The 23,426-nt window shown below is 37.3% G+C and overlaps 1 protein-coding gene across 1 annotated transcript in view; it reads left to right on the top strand.

Annotated features, from left to right (window-relative positions):
* Positions 1-23,426, top strand: part of ZFAND3 (zinc finger AN1-type containing 3) — a 186,054-nt gene that overhangs the window by 51,975 nt on the left and 110,653 nt on the right. The window contains exons 2-3 of the mRNA XM_042480595.1: positions 7,550-7,590; positions 10,922-10,948. Coding sequence (XP_042336529.1) covers positions 7,550-7,590; positions 10,922-10,948 — 68 coding nt within the window. The remainder of the gene's footprint in view (positions 1-7,549; positions 7,591-10,921; positions 10,949-23,426) is intronic.

The following is a 23,426-nucleotide window of genomic DNA, read 5'->3' as shown; positions in this document are numbered from 1 at the left end:
CAAAATCAAGTTTTGCTCTTTGGTGTGTGTGTATATACATTTACAAACTGTGGGTGGATGAATCTGTGGATACGGAGGGCCAATTTACTACATAATCCATCACTTCAGTTACTAAGCATCTCATGTCAGGCAAGATGCCTAAGCAACTCCTGACAGTTCTGTTTTATGGTTGCTCTTAACTGGTATTTCAGTTAAAGTTCTATAAGGTCCATTGCAATGTATAACTGGATATTTTTGGCAGTTTTTTTGTTTCTAAAAATATATTGTTTCATAAAATTAATGCAGTTGAATAGTAACAGTACACTCCTATAAGAATATTTCAAAGTTGTAATTCAGTGCTGGAGAAGAAAATAGACTTAGTAAATCTGTCTAATATTTAACAAAAAATAGAATTTTGGCATAATTCTGGATGCTTTTTTAAAAAAGCACTAAAAGGAAATTTTATTTTGTTTGGTATGTCTTAACATTATTATGATTAATAATTCCAATTATTTACAGTTTAGTCTCCAGATTTACACCATGCCCTAGTGAATCTAAACATAAGCAAGCATGGAACCATCTCTGTTGGCTCCCACCCCCTGTACATGGCACCTTTTATATGTTCCAGATAAAGTGAGGTGTTGTGTGTATATGCAGGTTCAGTCTTCTTTATCGAAATGCTTGGGACCAGAAGTGTTTGGGATTTCAGAGTTTGTTGCGTTTTAGAATATTTGCATAAACATAATGAGATATGTTGGAGATGGGGCCCACTGTAAACATGAAATTCATTTATGTTTCATATACACCTTATACACATAGCCTGAAGATAATTTTATACACAGTATTTTAAATAATGTTGTTCATGAAATTAAGTTTGTGTACATTAAGCCATCAGAAAGCAAAGGTGTCATTATCTCAGCCACAGCCATGTGGCCCATTTTTGATTTTGGAATTCAAAATATTTTGAATGTTTGAATTCTGGACAAGGGAGACTCAACCTGTAATTATAAATGCGTAGAGTTTGCTTAGGAAATAATATGTGTGCATATTCTGAAATAAACATCTATAATCTTTTGTTTGGACTTGCTGATTTATATGCTGCCGAAGAAGGAACAGTCTGGAGCAGATAAGATTTGAGTTATATAACTGTACAGTATGCAGGAATTGTAATGACTTGATACTGTAGATCCTTTATCATAATATTACACAGGAGAGTACATTCCATTCAAATTTTGGTTGTGGGTTTCCCATAACTATCTGCCCAATGTTGAAACAGTACCCTGAACTAGATGGGTCTGGACCAGCACTGCTCTTATGTATAATGTATATTATTGAAAAGCACGTTGAAAGTGTGGCAACTAAAGCAATATTATAAAACGGTCTCTTCATTACAAAATTGGGATGAAGGAAAACAGTAGAGACAAGACCTGTTTGCCTATATTTCTTATTTTTCTCTCCCAAGGCCACTAACCTTCCTTTACTATTTGTTTCCTGTATGGTTCCATTTCTGCAACTCTCGCCAAATGTTGTCATTTATAAATTAAAAGGAAGTTTACATTTAAGTACAGAAGGAATTAAATGAACATGAAAAAGATATATTTCATCCTATTTTCATTCACAGCAAAAAGTTCACAGGTCAACCTTTAATGATACAGTGGGTCTTTCCCTTATGTGGGGGATCTGTTCCAGACCCCCCCCCCGCGCATAAAGGAAATACTGTGAATGTTCAAGCCCCATTTAAAACAATGAGGCTTGTGCATGTGGTGTGGCATGCGCACCATGGGAGCATGTGCCATTGCCACTACTGGAGCGCGGCTTTCATCATAAGCTGAAAGATGCTTATGGTGCCTGTGTATGACGCTGTGTTAATTTACTGACAATATCTGTTGTATTACTTTCAGGTGCTTCAATACTGTACAACATAAAAAGTTTGTTTATGTAGTTGTGGTCTTACAAGACATGTCAAGACATTCTTAGATTTTACTGTCTACTCTCATTGGATCATTCCTTCATATAATGCAAATCCCCAAGATGATTCACGATTCAGGATGGTAGCCAAATCTTTGTCACTTTCTGCCTTGTACAATTTGGGAGTACCCCTGGACTCATCTCTACAGTTGTCAACTCAAGTGAATGTGATGGCCAGGAGTGCTTGGTACCAGCTTCAGCTGATATGCCAACTGCGTCCCTACCTGGACCAAAAGGACCTTGAATCAGTGGTACATGCACTGGTAATCTCTCACTTAGATTTCTGTAATGCGCTCTACATGTGGCTACCTTTGTACCAATTTCGGAAGCTTCAATTGGTTCAAAATGCGGCAGCCAGATTGGTCACTGGAACATGTAGGTCAGACCATATAATACCGGTGCTAAAATCCCTTCACTGATTGCCAATTAGCTTCTGGGCGCAATACAAAGTGTTGGTCATTACCCTTAAAGCCCTACATGGCTTGGGCCTGAGTTACTTGAGGGAACGCATCTCCATACACAATCCGCCCTGCATTCTCAGAACATCTGGGAAGAATCTGTTAGAATATTAAAAGACCAGGTTATCAACAACTTCCCACAGAGCGTACACAGCCATAGCCCCCAAGCTATGGAAGAACTTGCCGGAAGAGATCCGTTTTATCAACACCTTAGCTGTCTTCAAGAAGGCACTTAAGACAGATCTCTTCCAGCGGGCCTACCCAACCGATATTTTATAAAGAACCAAGGAAAACTCCCACTTCTGGTTGCAACTGTGTATTTTAGATGATGATTTTATTGTTTTGAACTGTATTTTTTGAGCAGTGTTATTGTTTTACTGTATGGATTTACAGTTTTATGGTTCTAATCCCACCTCGATCCACAGGGAGAGGCAGGAAATATAAATAAAATTTATTATTATTATTATTAGATGGGTTTTCCAAATGCATAACTATCTCTTATTTTGGGGTGGAACAGAAACAATCAAAGAGGTACAGTAAGGAAAGACATGGATAGCTGTTTAGACTACAATATTCTTCTTTTTTTAAAAAAATCTTTTGTAAAGCTTATGCTTGGAAAATATTGCCTCTAACAGAACAAAGGTAGAATTATCAGGGGTAAATGCTGTCCTTCTCCAGATATTAGTCAGTCCCATTTTTGGACTGCTTTTTCAGCTTTTGGCATATATGCTATATAGAATTAACAGTTACTATAGTAAATAGGCTACTACTGTTTTGTGCTATCTAGCTAGTTTTTTTGGTTTATTTTTATAGTGATTAGATTTTTTAAAGAGACTCTGTGTGGATTCTTGGATTGACTCTTAAATGGACATTGACAGTACCCCCCCCCCCCCCGTAGTCACATGAAGTGCTGCATGTTCTTCATGACATATTGTTTGTCTAATTGTTTTAATCTTAACTTGTTAGTACAGTTATTGTTAGTACAGTTAAGCCAGACTGTCAGCTCATTAATAATTTAGTATAAAACATGACAATCTGCTTCATAACAGACTGTACAGTAGTTTGTCTCTTTCAAGGACATATTTGAAAATACTAGGAAAGTAAAACCCACTTGTTTTATTATTAGTTTTTTCACTGAAGGATTCAAGAGTGTTGTTGTTGTTGTTGTTGTTGTTCTTCTGAGTCCTTGCATTCCAAGACTCTTTCTGAACTAGAAGTAATTAGCATGATTAGAAAGTATTTTTGCATTAGAGAAGGGACTTTGGTTACTTTTTAAACTTATCTTGTTTGCTTATAAGAGTTCCAGATTAAAACCAGCTGTGGTTGGATCATTATGGTTGGTAAAGTGCAATGCATAGGCCACATATTGCGATCTAAGCTCTTTTTTTGTACTTCCCCAGTGCTGTCCAGAATTTTTATTTTTCAAGATGTGACATCTCAGTTTACTGTCACAGTTTGTTATAGTATATGCACTATAGTCAATGGAAAAAGGAACTAAATCCATTATTGCCAAATGTGATAGTTGATATCATGCTCAATATAGTTTCTTTTAGTTCCCAATAAGTAGTCTGTATGTCACATGATTTAAAACCAAATTAAGTGCATATATAATGGTTTGAGCATTGACCTACAACTTTGAAGGCCAGGGTTTGAATCCCTGCTCAGCTATTGAAACCCAGTGGGTGACCTTGGGTAAGTCAGATTCTTCCTCCTTAGGCGAGTGCAGAGGCAAACACCTTCTGAACAAAATCTTGCCAAGAAACCCCCATGATACGTTCACCTTAGGGTTGCCATAAGTTGGAAACAACTTGAAAGCAAATAACAAGAACAGATATTGTAGACTTACAATATCAAATCTTAACGATCATTGCCTGTAGAATATTTCTGTCACCCCAGGATTGTGAAGAGGCAAACCCCCTCTGAATACCCCATGATAAGTTTACTTTACAGTTATCATCAGTTAAAAATGACTTGAAGGCACAGCACCACCACCACAATAGTTACTATAGACCTACAACATTAAATATTAACTACCATTACCTGTTGAATTCTTCTGTCACCCCAGAACAATGACAAAGAGATACTGGGTTAGTCTCTCTTCATTTCAGGTTAGAAATATGGGCCATGCCAACTTAAGTCCTATTCTGTGCTGTAAACTTTGAAGGTGGCTTAAAACATTTCTATATGCTTTATTTCTCATGTATCCATATCTGAAGTCTGGTGGTAGGACAGAAGGGAGTTGATTATAATAGTTTTTCATGGTGTTGCAAAATTGAAAACCTTCCAATGTAAATTTTGATTGTTGTGGTACGTACTTATTCTTGTTTCCATCGCTTCTTGGTAGTTATTAACAAGTATGGATTTCTTGGTACCATAGCTTTTACTATTAAAAGTTTGTAGGTTAATAAATGGTATGAACTATTTTTTACTTTTATTAGACTTTATAGTTCAGTATTATATGGCTCTTCTGTACCCTTTTAATCTGCTTTTCAAAAGAAAATAATGAAGATTTAGAAATGAAAGCTATCCTCAACACTAGGGGTAGGCAAAGTATGGCTCGTGGGCCACATGTGGCCATTGGGACCCCTAATTGTGACCTCTAAACTCATGAATTAAAATAAATAAATTTGGGAGCAATTTCTGGGTGATTTCTGCAGAAAACTTTGCTCAAACCACAGCAGTTTGCCTCCCCTGACCCTTCAAATCTACCCAAAACAGTTTTTTTTTTTTGGGAGGGGGGAATCAACCAAAATAGTGTCTGGGAGTGACTTTGCTCCACTTTGGACATAGCAAAACACTCCATTGCAGCCTGCCAGGAGGGTGCAGGGTGGAAAAAATGGTCCCTGCCTCCTGCCACAGTTTCCAACCCCTACTCCATACAATTGAAAATATTGTTGTCATAAATACAAATTATTTGAGCTCTGGCTTTTCTTTTCTGGTCCTGGGCTTTAATGGCTTCTTGGGGAAACAGCCATATTTTAAGCTACTTTAAACAGTAGCTTCTGTGCAAAAAATATAGGTGTTGACTTGGTCTGCTCTTTTAATTGCAGTTCTTGTGAAGGTAGATAAGCTATCTTTGGTCCAAAACACACCGCAGAAATAATCCAGTTTGGGGATGCTTTAACTGTCCTGGCTCAATGCTAGGGAATTCTGGGAACTGTAGTTTTATGAGATATTTTGCCTTCTCTGTCAGAGAGCTCTGGTGCCACAATAAACTACAGTTCTCATGATTCCCTAGCACTGAACCAGGGCAGTTAAAGCAGTCTCAAATTTGATTATTTCTGCTGTGTGTTTTGGACCTTAGTTGATAATCTATTCGGGGTGGCTATGTAGGCCATGCAGCAAAATGGAAAAAAAATTCTCAAATTCAACAAGTGATACCTTTACTGAGCCAGCATCAAAACATAAAATATATTATGCAAATTTTTAAAGCTTCACTGGCTACTTCATCAGTCAAGATGTTAAAAATCATACAGGAGAAAAAAGGGGTTGATGATAGCTACTGCTACATTCTGTCTCAGATGATTGTCAGTTTAGGTGATATTGAGGGATTTCAATGCAGGCAGAGGCCATTCCCCTTATTAGGCATGTGAGGACTCTGGACAAAGAGCAATAAAATACAGATAATAAAATTTCATCTCCATTAGCAACAGTAAAGTAACTTCTCTTGAGTTCCAGTTGTTATCAAAGTTGAATCTTAGACCATATACAATGGTGAATGCAACGGTCAAGAGTGCCTGTTATCAGCTCCGGCTGATACGTCAGCTGCGCCCTTTCCTGGAGCTGGGTGGCCTCGAAACTCTAGCACATGCACTGGTAACCTCAAGACTTGATTTTTGCAATGCGCTCTACATGGAGCTACCCTTGTGCCTAGTCTGGAAACTTCAACTGGTACAGAATATGGCAGCCAAATTAATTACAGGAACAACTAGGAGAGACCATATTACACCAATATTGAAATCACTCCACTGGCTGCCTATTCATTTCCGGGCACAATACAAGGTGTTGGTCATTACCTTTAAAGCCCTCCATGGCTTGGGCCCAACCTACTTAAGGGATCGCCTCCTTCCGTATAATCCACCCCACACCCTCAGATCCTCTGGGAGGAATTTGTTGCAGTCCACAAAGATCAGATTGACTGCGACCTCCCAGAGGACTTTTTCCACAATCGTTCCCACTTTATGGAATGGCCTGCTGGACGAGATCCATCAAATTACGAACCTAGAGACCTTCAAGAAAGCTGTCAAGACAGATCTCTTCCAGCAGGCCTTCCCGGAATAGAACCCGTCCACGTAACGCTTCCCCCACAGACATATATAAGCGAAGACTCTGCCCACCGTTATTTTATTATTTTATTATTTTATTATTGTTTTTAGATTTTATCGTCTGTAATTTTAATGGATAGAATTGTTTAATCCTTTTTAAAGGGGGGGATTGTATATATTGTATTTTTTAAACATTGTACGCCACTTTGATTGTGGTAACAAAAAGCGGGATATAAATTAAACTTTTATTTTTATCTATTTATTTGATAGATATTTGAGTTGAATGCATTTGCAAACTGGGGATGCGTCTCTTCATTTCTGTCTTCAAACATCAGTTTACTTGTGTTTATTCCTGCCACTTAATAAATATATTTTAACACGTTTTGTCTCACTTCTTATTGCATCAGGTAAATCCCTTCTGGCTCTGAATTACATTAATGCTGATCTTATTCGAGCAGAGACTATGTGCATGTTCTTTGCACATTAAAGTCAAGTCATTCTCTTGGGTAAACTATGAAACTATGAATGAAAGCTTGCATTCTTTCTTGCTTACATAATTTTAATTTTGACAGCAGCTGTGGTGGGAACAAGTCAGATACGTTTTCAGGTCATCATAGCTGCCCTGCCTAATTCAAACAGCAGTCAAGCGGTTTGATTTTCTCTATTTTTAAATTTTATCAAACACCAAATAAACATACACTGGATTGACTTAAGATATGAAGGTGTGACATGGTTTCCCTTTGCTATCTATTTATCTTTTAAAAGCAGTTTTCCATCTTCTTTTCCCTTTTGCCTTTGCTCTAGTCCTTAAATTTTCATACAGGTACTCTTAACTACTAAGGATTTTTAAGCTCTCCTTTTTTTCCCTCCTTGCCCCAGGTCCAGCAAGACTATGAATCTCTGTTCCAAATGCTTTGCTGGTAAGTGCAGTGTAAAGATTTGGTTTTGAGGTGTTTCCCCCCTCTGCCTTTTTTTAAAAAATGTAAATCTTAATCACTTGGCAACACCCTCCTTGGAATTCATGCGTAGGTGTCTGTTTCTTAGTGTGTGTGCATGAAATCAGATTCTGCTTACTCGAGTGCTTCATTTATTTGCTCAAGTTTGTTGAAACAGTCTCCAATATGTATAAGAGCAAGAGCCCCTTGTGTACAGGCACCAATCAAGCCTTCACTCAGTGAAGTTTACAGAACTCAGGAATGTCCTTGAATTAGACAACTCCTGTCAGAGTGACTTGCATTGAGAGTTCAGATTACTGGTTCACAATGTTGAATTCAGTAAGACAGACCTTGATTTTGTTGATTAATGCTGAGCGGTGTGTGTTTAGCTACTGTGGTAGCTGGGAAAATATTCCTGCCCCAGGCATGATGTTCTAGTCATAGAATATTGAACTACATGTGTTAATGTTGGTGCAGATAAATCTATTTCCCCCTTTATTACTTTCTTACACATTATTATTCTTGAACACACAAACTGCTTTTAGCACATTTTGTTTTCCCCTCTCAGCAGTAGTCACTGTTGTTTCTATTTTACAGATAGGGAATAGAGATTTGCCCAGAATTGTTCAAACCTCTGTGATAGTGGTATTTTGAATGTTGTCCTACCTAGCTCAGGCATTCTGGGCTGTACATGATTATTCCTGACTCGTAGCAGTTGCTGATAGTTAAAATATGTTAACAGTCGTGAAGAATTACAATCATATGACTGGTGAAATGAAACTTACTAATAAAATCTGTGAATAGTAGTATGCAGGTTTTTTATATTCTAGATTACTTTAGGCAAGTAGCTGAGGGTCGGTACAGACAAATGCCTTGCGCCAGCCTGGGCCAGAAATTAGGGCTAGATAGGGCTGGGCGTCCACATGCACCCAGCCTTACTATCGTCACCTGTGTACCATCATGGTGCGCCCTCGTTTATACAGGGTGCACCATGATGATGCACATGTGTCAGAGTGCCCAAACGGTGCTCACAGGAAGGGGTGTCATTATGGCGCTCATGCCTAGAGCTGCTTCTTTTTAGGGAGCATATCGGTTCTGCACCATGCGGCTGCCCCTGAGCTGACCAGGGACAAAGGCAGGTGGCTTTTTGCTGCCCATCTGTATACCCTTTAGTCTTGATCTCTCTTCTTGTTCTTGGCTTATGTAAAATGGAGGAAGGAGAGGCATGTGTTAAGGAGCAGATAGAATGACTATAAAGGCTCTTAAGTATGCAAAAAAAGAAGAAATTATTAGAACTAGCAGCAACTGAATGAACAAATTCCTTTGTTATACCTTCATTACTTTCAGAAGCTTCCTTCTGATGTCATTCTGGAGTAGATCAGATATTATGAGCCTCCAGCCTCTATCCCCAAAATAGCAAGGCAGCATATCTTAGTGGTGTGAGAACTCCTATGGTTAGTTTCACAGTTGAATTTGATTGTCTAGTGCTGTGTTATAAAGAGTTTTAAACCAATTCCTTTTAAAGAATTTTAAGCCAGTTAATATATTTTAAGATTTTTTTTGTAAAGGAAGAAGAAAACACAAAAAAGAACAACAAATTAAATATTAGGGTAATTGTGTTGCTCAAAATAAATTGGAGCACGTAACCACAGGAGGTCCTAGAAATTATATTCAGGTGTATGTGTGCCTCTGTGTTCAAAACAAAATATAAATCTAGCAGGATAGGCATCACTAGTACACGGTATGTTGTTTCCTGCTTTTCCATAGCTGTATAACTCCAGTATAGGATAATATAAATGATATTTTGTATCAAAAACCATTGGAATGGTAGTTTCAACAATTTACTATGGTATACAAATTATTTTGTAGCATCTTTGAAAGTAACCAAGCAAAAGAAGGTGTAGCATAAGCACAGTGATGAGTGAGTAGGTATCTGAACACCACCTCATCACTGCACTGGATCAGCTAGGTGCTGGGGATAGGAATAGGCTGGCTCTAAGATATTATTTCACTACACCCTTAGAGTGCTTCAGTTCCACTTTGATTGCTCAGGCTGCCTCCTGTTGCATTCTGAGATTTGCAGTTTAGGGAAAGGCATTTAGAATTCTCAGCCAGAGATCTCTTAGGCCTCACTGAACTATTATTATTATTAATTTATATCCCACCTTCTTCCCAATATTCTATCTCCTCAAGATAGTTAATAAAATTTAAAACAGTCCGAAACATTAAAAATGCAAAGCTTAAAAAACAATTACACAATCTTAAAATGTGAAAAATATTACATATTAAAATTTTTAAACTTATACAGCACCCATGTCAGTGTGAGAAAGCCTGGCAGCATAAAAATGTTTTTGTCTCCCACCAAAGAAATGCAGGGATTGAGTCAGCCTGACTTCTCTAGGGAGGAAGTCCCAGAGCCTGGAACTACAAAACCCCAGAATGCAACAGGAGGCAGCCAAAGCAGTAGAAGTTGAATTGCAGCACTATAGGAGTGTAGTGCGCTAATCTACTTAGTCTCAAAGTGGTACAGCATCCCTTTGCTTACTGATATTTAAATTATTGTAATCTGCCTTGAAACCCATTGTGAGAGAAAGGTGAGATATAAATCCTTGAAATAAATAAAAAATAAAATATTCCACACTAACCTGACTATGTCTCTAACACTTATTGTGGCATAATCCCGTGAACTAAAGCCCACTTAGCAGATGTAGTTGTGCTCTAGCCTCTTATCTTGTTCATTTTAGCATAAAAATACTATCAAATTGTCCTGTCATTAGGATATTCTGTTTAGTAATGGATTCTGATATTACAAAGTACAGTACTTCAGTTTTAAAACTTTAAAACATGCCCCACCTTGTGTATTTTAAGTGTCTAAGTACTAAATTAATCAGATATGTCATTACTTAATGCACTGTAAGGGTGTTGTTGTTATTTAAACAAAAATATGAAGTGCAAATATGATTTGCCTTTCTGGATGCCTGTTGTTCTCTTCCACTTTCAGATTACTATATTAAAAAGTTCCTTGACTGGCATTTTGCCTCTGAGGCTTGAATACATTAATGTAGCATCCTGGAATTTTAGCCAGACCATTTCAACAGGAAAAATGTTGATCTTTTAAAAATGAACTTTAATGTAAAGAGAAAGGTTGAAACCATGAGCTTGGCATCTTACAAATTCTCTAACATATGTATACTTAAGCCATAAGGATTTTTTTAATACCACGTATATATTAAATTACACTCGTTACAACTGAATGTATGAAGGAAAACCTATGTTGTTTTTGATCTTCACTTCATTTTCTCTTTCTCTTTTTTAGAAAAAAGAAATCCACACAATGAAAAAGGTTAGTAAATCATTCAAGTCTCGTATCCTTGTCCTCTGCACAAGCCAGCCTTTGCTTCAAACAGAAGTAAGACTAAATGTATAAATTATTAGTCACTAAGTTTTAAAAATACTAGCTGTTCTTAGTGCACCACAAGATTTTCTTTTAGATATTGGGCTTAATTTCATTCTTTTCCTCTAATTCTTCTGTATTTTGTATAGTAATCTCAAGAATCTTTTAGTTACAGGAAAAATGTCTTCATCCTATGGGAATGAAGGCCTTTCCAGAATAAAGTCCTTGTCCACATAACGATCACTCCTATACACCATGGACACTTTTGGTCTGTGCCATGACTCTGCCCACAATTATTAGATTTTAATGTTATTTATGTAATTTTAATCTCAATTTGTTTAATAAGTTTTTAAGGTGGGATATTGTGTATATCACTGTATGATTTTATATGCTGTTCGCCACTTTGATTGTTTTTACAAAAAGCGAGATACAAATGAAAGTTTTATTTTATATTTTATTATTTATTATTACTTACCTTAAGGCAAATACAGAGCAATCAGTGGGGGTGGGGGTGGGTAAAAAACCCTGAAAACCATTGTTTAATAGGTGTGCAACCGAGTGATAAAATAATGCTTAGCAACTCAGTTTAACCAGTTAAAAAGAGTACAAGTTATTCCAGTGTCCCATCTGACAGCCAGGTACAAAAATCCTAGACACCCTGAATTGGTCTCGAGCACTAGTCATGCAGGAAATAATGTGCTGAAAGTTGTCTATTGAAGGTCCTGTTTCAAGACAATGTCAACACCTTATATCTTGTCATAATTACAAAAAAGGAGATTCTGATTAAACATTAGGTAAAAAATCCTTATAGTAATAAATGTTCAACATTGGAATAGACTGTTTTGGAATACAGTGGGTTCTCTTTATTTGGAAGTTTTAAAACAGAGGCTAAATGACCATCTTTCAAGACTGCTTTAGTGATGGATTCCTGTACTGGCGGGGGTTGGATTAGATGGCCCTTAGCATCTTCTCCAATGCTATCTTTTTATGTTTTCTAGTTTTGTCAGGGTAGGTGTAGGTGGTATACTTTTCCACCTTAAGTTACTAATTATAGTTTAAATATATAGTGCAGATTTACAATCTGGATGTGTACATCTTGCAGATATTTGTAGTCGTAATGAGTAGCAAAGGAAAAGTGGAAGTAGTGTGATACAGATAATTTGGAATCATTTTCTGCAAGTTTAGATCAGAGAACCATTACTGATGGAATTTCAAACTGGTGACAAATTAAAAGTACCTCTCATTTTATCTCATTATTGTGTATACAGTCTGTCCTCGCCTTACGCGGGGGATCCGTTCTGGATCCCTCCGCGTAAGGCGAATTCCGCCTATGCTCGAGCCCCATTGGAAACAATGGGGCTCGTGCGCGGCGGCGCGGGTGTGCGCGGGGCACAACGGGTGCGCGCGCCCATTCAATTGAATGGGATGCGCCGCCCTGTGCACGCCCCGCGGCTTGAGCGCGTATGCTCAAGGCCGTGTATGGCGCGCCCACGTATGGTGCGGGCACACTGTATTATGTTATATTGAACAGCATATATTTATACAGTTGTAGAGTTGAAAGGAACTTTGGAGGTGATCTAAATTAATCCACTGTCCAATACAAGCTCTGCATCCTTGACTGATGTCCATCTGGTCTCTCAATAACTCAAGTGAAAGACAGCCTACAACTTCCTCCAGCAGAGTATTTTAATTGCCAGCAGTTGTCAACATTAGGAACATTCTCCTAATGAAGGTGTCTTGCTTTATTTTAGGGGTGGGCAATTGTTGAGGATGGGGAAGCTGCATTAGTCCCCAGGATACATTGGAGGGCAGTTTCATGGTTTTTTGCCGCAAAATGCCCCCACATCTGGGGGATCACATCCTGTTCACTTCCTGTTTTTTTTTTCCTAAGGACTGTTCTCAACCTAAAATCTCTTCCCTCTCCACCATGTTGAAAATTCCTCCATGCTCCTTAGAAACTGTTTAGATGATGATGATGATGATGATGATGATGATGATGATGATGATGATGATAATCAGTGGTCCTGGGGGACAGAAAAATGGCTCTGGGGGCTGCATGCAGTCCATGGGCCATACTTTTCCAACTTCTGCTTCACATTAACTGAATCACTGAGTTTGATATATCCAACTGGTCATTACACAAAACATATACGGTAATAGATACAAGCATGATCTGCCCACAGAAGATACCTGTCTGAAGGTGCTGGCCAGTTTTCTGTTGTACAAATATGAGAAAGGAAGTGGAAAGTTGACAGTCTATTGTCTCAGTTGCTGAGCCATTGTCCCTTGCTAGTTCCCTATTTCTTTGTGGTTATCTTAAATAAGGAAGTCCATGAAAGTATCACACCTTTAAAAAATTATTCTCCTCTGGAATAATTAGCTGAGGTGCTTATGAGGACATGAACATAACTTATGTTGAGATAAATGTTCATTCCTTCTCACATCAAAATATGCAGCAAAATAGTTGTTAGGGGAAAGGTATATCTGGGCTAAAAGATAGCCCTAAATGTTCTCTTTTGGCAAATTATTTCCAGCTCACATTGTTGTAAGTTGTAGCATATGTTAATGTAGCCACCAATAAATTTTTAGTGAGTAATTTATCATTCAGTGATGTAAAGATATTGATCCTTTATCTATCAGCTAGAGGTAGCTAGTTTTTAGCATCACAATCAGGGATATATTTTGAGTAGTGACTGGTGGCATTTTTCTTCACAAACACTGAATTTTTTAAAATGACACATTACACACTAGAGAAATGACTTCAATTTGGCTTAAAATTATTGTTCTTTTTGTTGTTGGATTTATGTTTAGGGTTGTTGGGGTTTTTTTTTTCTATGAGTTTGTGTCTTCTGATGAATAAAATACTTTGAGATTATTGTGCTTTTATTTCCCTTAGGAAGAAATAACTTCTTCCTATTGCTACAACCGGGTTCTGAGGCTGTGGAGACAAATGTAATGTCCCATTAGTAAGTCCATAGCTGCAGTGATAAAATTCCAAGTGCTGTGTTTCATCTTTTGGGCCATATTTGACTACAGGATTTAACATTTTAAATCCTTATTGGTATATAATCTGAATTATAGACTCAAAAGCCCATAAAATAGATGGCCTGAAGAATGAATGATTTTCTTAGGGCTAGATCATGAAATAAATCTGTTGGCACCTGTTGCAGCAAGTTAAAATAATATCAGATTATTTCAAACAAATTTCACAAAAAGTAGAAATTATTATTTTAGACAGTGAAGTTAATGTGTTTATTCTATTAGTTTATGTCTGATTTTAATGAGACATATGCTCTCTTCAGAAGGGCCTTTGTGGCGCCCCGGTCACATGCTAGGGGTTGGCCGAGGGCACACCGCCCATACTGGCCTCACCCCTAGCATGTGACGGGGGCGTCAAAATGGTGGCACCCTATACACACAGGCGCCGCCATTTTGATGCGATGGACGCTTAGCGTCTGCACGTCCCGGCGTCATTGTGATAGAATATAATCATTTGAAATATTGACTAATTCCTGTAAAATTAGTTTACTTAAACAAAATAATCTTCATTTTATTTTTAATGTAGATTTATAATACAAGTGCTACTTTAGTGACCAATCTGTACTTCACGTGTTTTTGCAGCAAGTTGAAGAGACTTTAGGTGTCATTTTATGGGCTTACAAATAGCTCACTGAGTAGCTAAAGGCATCATTCTGTATATAACAGTAAGGTTCTCTGCTCTTCTTCTTTTTCTTTAATCTGACTCACAGTGCTCCCTACTGCTGGTATATGAGTTAAGAGATATGATATTCACCCTTTGCTTCAGCAGGTTTATTGGAAAAGAAGCAAACATAGCCATAATGCAGTGTTCTTTTGGACCGGTCTTTCATAACAGAGGAATAATCATTTGGATCTTGTTAAAGCAGTCCGTGGCTACTTTCTGCTGCATGGTTTTTATTTTGTTTTGTTTTTTAAAAATAGTTTTGTATGATGCAAAGGTAACAGAAGTTACTCTATCTGTTGATGATTCCTTAAGAATATTCATTTCCATGTGCAATCCTAGAAGTTACGATATGTGTGAATATCCCAATTCTGATGTTGTATTTTGAAATTGCTAATCTGTTGTTAGCAGCAAGAGAAACACAAAAGCAGAGCATGATGTGCTCACATTCTGTGAAAGGGCAGTTGTGCTTTAAGTTGTCTGTTCAAGAACATCCTCTCATGAATAGGAGAGCTGCAGTACAATTTCTCCTGCATTAAAGCTTGATAGAAGTTGGCACCTCAATTTGTGTTTCTCTATTAGGCCAATGCTTTGTGGTGTGTTTTAACAGCATTCAGGCTCGCCTTTATAGCTGTAGCCTATCGTGTGTTTGGTGGAAGACTGTTACTGAAGTCATTCTCTGAGTAGCACTGTGAAGCTCACAGTACGTTTGCATTCATGTCCATTTTATATTGAACTGATTTACACTCTTTAAAAATATTAGCATAACTATGGCTCTAAATGGTAATAAATGGTTGCCCATGACTTTGTAAGTGCAGCTGCAGTACACATTTTTACAGTGTTTTTCAATATATACCGTATTTTCTGGCATATAAGACGACTGGGCGTATAAGATGACTCCAACTTTTCCAGTTAAAAAATAGAGTTTGGGGTATACTCGCCGTATAAGACTACCCCTCTTCCAACGCAAACCAAATAAAAATTAAAAAAACAAACATCAGATTTGATTTCAATATGGTAATTTTAATTCAAATGCTTATGACATGCGGGTACTTAGCAGTAAAACCTGTTGTATACAAAGCCTGCTTGGACTGGTCAGCTCTCCCTGCCTGCCCAGTGCTCCCTGTCTCCAAGATTTTTTTCTACCATACTTGTATAGTGCTGCCATTGCTGCTTTCATATGGTCACCACATACAGAGGGGATGCGGCCGCAGCCGTTTTTGAGCTCCCCCCCCACCATATGCGGCGACCGCAGATTCTCCAGTCCAGCTTGGAGGTTTCAGCACTCATCCTATAAGACAACACCCAGCGTATAAGACGACCCCCGACTTTTGAGAAGATTTTCCTGGGTTAAAAAGTAGTCTTATACGCCAGAAAATACAGTGTGTGTGTGTGTGTGTGTGTGTGTGTATTTATATATATATATATGTCATCAGCGTACCTAAAATATTTATTTCATATATTTATTTATTCATTCCTATTCCCATATTATTCGTTTTATGCTCACAACTGAGTTATAAAAATGTAGGTAGTGGATAATGTGCTCTGAAGCAGATTATCTTTATTTAGAATATACTACCCAACTTCACACTTGGTTCAGAGCAATTTACAAAATCAAGGTATCAGAAAACAGTAAAGCTACCCAGATAGACAAAGCACTTAAAGATAAGCACTTAAAATGGGGCAACCTACAAGGTTAAAATATGTCCAAAAACACTTTTAAAAGCCTATGAGCACATGTTTTCCCTGCAGTACCAATGGTCACCCCTGGGAAGAATGTTCCATGGATGAGCAGAAAACGCCCCTTTTCTTGTTAACCATTTCATATCCAACAGGAGGAAAGGGTCCAGCTGATAATGTAGGAGTAGGAAAACAGACAGAAGAGGCCAGCTGATGATGTAGGAGTGCTGGCAGAATGATGTGGCAGGAGATGCTCATTTTAAGTTATCTTAGTCCCAACTGTGAAATGGATTGTTGGGATCTTATTACTCATTCCATAGATGGCTTTCCTTAATTCAGGTATGTTCAATTGTGATCCTCCAGATATTTTTTGACTTTAACTTCCTTCAGTCCTAGCCAGTATAGCAAATGGTGAAGATTGATGGGAGCTGCAGTCCAGAAACATCTGGAAAGATACTGTTCCTTATCCTGGATAATGGAGCACACAAGGGAATTTCAGAAAAAAAATATGCATGGCTTTATTGACTACAGCAAAGCCTTTGAGTGTAAAGATCACGAAAAGCTATGGCTTGTGCATAAAAGAATGGGAGTGCTACAACATCTGATTGTCCTGAAGTGTAATCTCTACTCAGGATAAGAGGCTGCCATCAGAACAGAATATAGCGCGCCCCGCGTCATAGCTGAAAGACACGCTGGGAGAAGGGGCGGTGCGTCCCATAGGGAATAATGGGGTGTATGCCTGTGGCGCGCGCACGCCACTGCGTGCACAAGCCCCATTCATTTAAATGGGGCTCGAGCATAGGCAGAATTAGCTTTACGCAGGGGAGTCCAGAATGGATCCCCCGCATAAAGAAAGGGCAGACTGTACAGAGAAACAAAAAGTTTCCCAGTTGGCAAAAGGGTCAGGCAAGTCTGCATACTACATGCTATCATTCTATTATTCAACATGTATGCAGTAACTATTTTATGCAGAGACAGGAGAAAGGAGCATTAACAACTTAAGATATGCAGATAACATAGTACTACTACCAGAAACAAACAAAAGACCTGGAACAATTACTGAAGGAGGTCAAGGAGGAAAGTGCTAAGGTTGAGTTAATTCTGAACATTAAAAAACAAAACAAAAGTAATTACCACAGAAGATCTACAAGATAACCCTAAATAACAAGACTATTGAGTTCCTGCATCTTGATTCAAATATTGTTCGGAACGGAGACTTCAGACAAGAAATCAGAAGACTTGGAAGGGCAGCTATGAAAGAAATGAACAGGATCATAAAGTGTAAACAGATAACTCTGGACACTAAAGTGAGGATAGTCCAAGCCATTTTATTCCCCATAATAGTTTATAGAGAGCTGGACAGTGAAAAAAAGTTGATAGTGGTGATAGTGGTGAAGAAGGCCAAGGATACCATGGCTAAGGAGACAAACAAATGGCTGCTAGAACAGATCAAGCCTGAACTTTTCCTGGAAACCAAAAAGATTAAATTGAGGCTGTTGTACTTTGTATTGTTGCATTTTGGCCACATAATGAGGAAAAATGAAGCATTAATAAAGACAGTGGTGCTAGGAAAGGTGGATGGCAGTAGAAAGAGTGGAAGACCACATGCTAGATGGTTAGACTTGATACAGGAGAACATGGGCCTGGGCCTACAGGGCAGAGAGGTTAGGGACAGGGAATCTTGGAAAGGTCTCATTCACAGGGTCACCATGAGTCAAAAGGGTCACCATGAGTCAAAAGTCAACTCAAGGGCAATTAACAACAAGAAGAATCCTGGCCATAGTTGAATATTCTATTGTTCAAATACTATTTAAATATGGGTTGATTTAGGGCATATTTATCATACATGTCTGCAAAAATATATATTCTTCCTGTCAAAAAGAGGAAACAAAGTACTTGTTAGAAACTTGCAAACCCAAAGGTCTGAATCCTGGTTTATGATGAAATACCTTCATCCTATTCTTCTTCTTTTTTTTTTTAATGTTTGTCTTCTGGTTCTGCGACTGCCTGACAGATTTTACTAATGGACAGTAAAGATTGATCGTCAAAGGCAGAAAGACCATAAGGAAAACTTTTCACAAAGATTTGAATATGACAGAGTATATTTTCCTCGCAATCCCAAATACACTCCAAGAAGAAGAACAAAGACCTAGTGGTAAATTTGTCCTCATATAAATTGTCCCAAGAGGAGCACTCTTTATTGAACAGAGGCCTTTCATTTGTCCCTACCCCAAACTATAATTCCTTTCAAACTAGGATAGACATCTTTAAACTAGTAAGACAACTTAAATTACATTCCTTTTTTGGTGAATCTTCCCATAATTTGCAATATTCTTTTAAACGTCCCTCCAAATTTATTCCTCCTGGAGTAAATCACAATATAGCCACCTTTGAAGAAGTGGTATTAAGAGATGTTGAGAAATTAGAGGTCTCTTTAAGGAAACCATGGCACAACTTGAATTATCAGGAACATCGCACCTTACAAAATTTAGCTTCCAAGCAGGAGATTATAATTAAACCAGCTGACAAAGGAGGAGCTATAGTACTCCTAGATAGAAAGGATTATTTACAAGAGGTACTCCGACAACTCTCTGACAATAGTAGTTATCAAGCTTTAGATAAAGACCCTACTAACTCTATTAAGTTTGTGATTAGGACTTTGGTACAAGAAGCAGAAATTCTGGGATACATAGACTCCTCTGTAGCTTCATTCCTAATACAAGAACATCCTCGTATTCCCATTTTTTACGTGTTACCTAAAATTCATAAGGAAGGTTTCCCTCCACCAGGTAGACCCATCATTTCTGGGTCAGGATCCCTTTTGGAACCCCTAGCACAATATTTGGACTCTTTTTTTGGCCCCTATGGTAGTTAAAGTACCCTCATATATCAAAGATACCCGTCATTTCATACAGAATTTAGAGAACACAGAGGTCAATCCTCTTCATTGTCTGGTCACTTTGGATGTGAATTCTTTATATACCTCGATTCCCCATGGGGAAGTTAGAAACATAATAGAACAATTTTTACACTCCAATATGTCAAAAAAACCTCCTATATATTTTTTGTTAGATATTGTGGATGTCATCCTAGAAAAAAACTACTTTAGATTTAACAGACAATTTTTTCTGCAAGTTAAAGGGGTAGCTATGGGTAGCCCAGCAGCTCCGAGCATTGCCAACCTGTATATGGCCAATTTGGAATCAATATGCATTACTGACAATCCTGACAATAATCCTTTTTATGAGTGTTTTCAATATTATGGAAGGTATATTGATGACATTTTCATTGTATTTTCAGACAAATCAAAGGTAGAATCTTTCTTTACTTGGATTAATTCAGTGAGTCAGCACATTAAATTCTCTTGCAAGTTTGACATTCAATGTATTTCTTTTTTGGACGTAGAGGTCTATATTCAAAATCACAAGATTGGATTTTGTAATTTCCATAAGAAAACGGACCGTAATTCGATGCTACATTTCACTAGTTGTCACCCTCATCAATTGAAAAAAAAACTTACCATACTCCCAATTCCTGAGATTGAAAAGGAATTCATCATCAAATGTCCACTATGAAATGGCAGCTGACCAATACCAGTTAGAACTAAAAGATAGAGCTTTTCCTTCACACATAGTAAAAGATGCTAGGATTAGAGCTACCTTGAAGGATCACTCCACGTTATTCCTTCCTTCAAGCAGAAGTACGAACAACAGGATTATAGGCTCCTTTACCTTTAATCATGCTGCACAGCGGATTAAATATATCATACGAAAACACTGGCATATTGTACAGAACATTCCAGGCTGTTCTCAGGCGCCCATTATAGCTTTCAGGAGAACTAGAAATCTCAAAGACTCCTTAGTACATACAGATTTCCAAGTACACACTCAAGAGATAGTTCATGTTAGAGGACATTATAAATGTGGTCATTGTAGTTGTTGTAGTTCATCTTTGAACATAAAATCCTTTACCCATCCTAGAACTAAAGAATGCTTTGAATTGAAATCCTTTACTAATTGTAATTCTGTGAATGTCATCTATGTGATTGTTTGCCCATGTCAGAAAATATATGTAGGTCAAACTACCAGACCATTAAAAACTAGAATTTCCGAGCATAAAAGTACCATTCGGAACAAAAGTCTGGACACTACATTAGTTACACATTTTTCACAATTACATCATTCCCCAGAGTCCTTAAAATTTTTTGTAATAGAGCAAGTGAAATTTGGTATATTTTATAGTGGCAATAGACAAACCAAACTCCTACAAAGAGAGTCTTTTTGGAACACACCCAAGGGTTTAAATGACCGCTTAGATTTAAGTTCATTCTTGTAAGGTAGTTATAATTGAAATATGTACAAGGGTAAAGGTGTAATCAATCAATGCCAGTTGAGACATAGAGTTTTGGAGGACCAGAATATAATCTAAAATGCATGTGGGATATTGTTATTGATGTGAAAATGTATGGACAATTGACCAAATACATATTGTTATTTTCTACATATGCCATTGGCTAGATATTAACAACACCATGTTTGTGTACATTCAGCCACTTTTTCAGGCTTATTTTGTGGGACTTGTAGGACTACAGTATCCTTGTATATACCTTTAAGAAACCATATGTCTTGATTCAGCACCTGAAGCCTATTGTAGAGGCTTAGTATATTTCCACACACACTTTCTGTGTAAACTCACTGAGCATTTTGCTAATTTGGCTGCTTATCAGTCAAGCTTAACAGTTTGGAGACGTGGGTAAGCTAATTTTGGTCATTCTGCTATTATGTACTATCATGCTAATTATTACTTTTGTTAATGGTTGTACTAATTTTTGTTACTTTGTATGCCCAGAATCTTGTTATATTTGTAATGGTAGTCTGACAATGAACCATGAAGATTTCTGATGAAGACCAACTAAGGTCGAAACGGCCCTAAAAGTACTCCGGAGGTAGCCGTCCTACCTGGGAAGACTACTCATCATATCTTCATGCTCTGTTGCTGCAAGCACCAAGGATAAATATTTCCCAAAGGGACTGAGGAGACTGGGTTGCTGCAGTTGAATATATGGATGTTGATTACCAAATACAACCACAGAGTTATATTATAGTACCATATATGTAAATGTGATTACTCTTATGATTGGGATGTAAAACCATGTGGATAATACATATGGGTACTTTTTGATAAATAGACACGTCTCGGTCAGATCATTTTATTGTTAATTTACAACTATTGTTGTCCCCCTTTTGTTGGTTTGTAGATTTTACTAATGGACAGTAAAGATTGATCGTCAAAGGCAGAAAGACCATAAGGAAAACTTTTCACAAAGATTTGAATATGACAGAGTATATTTTCCTCTCCGGCAAAGCACTGTATGTCTCCTTTGTGTTGTGGCATTGTAGTAGTCCGTCTCTTATGTTTCTGTCTTATTAATATTGCATTCATCTAACTTCTAGCTCATTAACCTTGCTTTCTACATGGCCTGCTGCAACATCAGCTCTAATTTAGTCTGGAGTGTGTGTGTTCTCAGATGATTACTTTTTTTGAATATGACTTATTTGTGAGGAGACTTTTGCACATTGTCAGCACAAAAGCAGAAGAAAGTTGGGGACTGGTCAGTGAATTCTTTGTTGATTACATTTTATTTTATTTTTAGCAGTAATTTTCTATTTCATCTATGTAGGATTGGGTGGAAATAAATCTTCTCTTCTGTCCATGTTTATCAAATCATCTGAATTATGGAAAAGCCTGTCTACTGTTTTCTATATTTGCTCTTTTGGAAACCATATGTAGTTTATAAAGACACTAGTGATTTGTTCCCCTGCTTCCCTGTAGAGTTAGTTCCATATTACAATCTAATTCCATGTTCGTGTCGTGCACTCCTGAGCTGTTAATTTGTACATTTCGATGCAGTTTGTTTCATCGTGTTTTTGTAATCCAAACTGAATGTAACGAGCTGTGTGCTTTAGAGACTTTGCCTTGCCTTGCCAATTAGAAGAAGTGGTTACTGAGAGAGAGTATGTTTTTAATAAAACATGGCACCAGTGAGTGGGATTAAGATCTCTTGGGAATAAAAGGAACTATTAAACTCTTTCTGTCCAAAAAGAAGACCAGCCTATGAGAGATTAGATTTAAATTGCCTAACCCATTCCTTTTGGAAGAGTAACCAAACAAATCTTGTGTTTGTCATATGTTTGTCATTGTTAACATTTAGTATTGAGAGGACTTCAAGGTTTATAGACATGAAGGGCAACACTTCTCCAAGACTTGCTAATTGATACAAATTTTTAAAAGAACTAAATAGCCTCTTGATTCAATTGTTCTTTCAACTTAACACAAGCAATTAGAATAGTAGTCATGATAGCTCTTGTCTATGAAAAATATAGTGAGAAGAAAATTTGTTTGTTTAACCTGTTAACTGGCATTAATTAGATTATAATGGACACTCACCTTCTGTAAACATTTTTTAATCATGAAAACTGTTCTGAACAGTTATCATATCATAATACAAATCATTTTGCCTTTGTTAAATGAGTAGTCTTATTTAACTGTTTGCAGTGTTAGTAGAAACCAGCAAGTAATATTTAGTGTATACAGTATAATAATTGACCAAAGGAAGCTTGCCTCTTGAGAATTATATAAAATGTCAAAGAATTACTCAGTAAAGTAAAATTAGAATCCATTTATTTCTTTGTAAATGTTGTTTATCTGAGGAGAAAGTGGTTTTTTTTGTTTGTTTTTTTTTGTAGTGAATAGAGTTAACAATAAGAACCATTTCTCTCTTTCCCCTTAATAATGGTTGGAGGGCTTTGGCTTTGTCCTGTTATTAGTTTTGTATTTTACTTTAAAAAGAAGACACAGGTAATGGATTTGGAAACAATACTGCATTTGGGTTACTTTTAAACCAAAACACCACTACTAATTTTTGTATACTTCTGTCTCCCATTTTATTCCTGCAGTGACTATCTATGCACTCTTTAAACTGACATGGACACTTCTAGGTTTATTTATATTTTAAAATACTCCCCAAATGTGGAAACACACCTGAAA

Source organism: Sceloporus undulatus, chromosome 1 (assembly GCF_019175285.1).
Source record: "Sceloporus undulatus isolate JIND9_A2432 ecotype Alabama chromosome 1, SceUnd_v1.1, whole genome shotgun sequence".
In the NCBI taxonomy this organism is placed as follows: Eukaryota; Metazoa; Chordata; class Lepidosauria; order Squamata; family Phrynosomatidae; genus Sceloporus; species Sceloporus undulatus.
The sequence above is the reverse complement of the archived record's forward strand: the minus strand, read 5'-3'. Positions and strand labels throughout refer to the sequence as shown.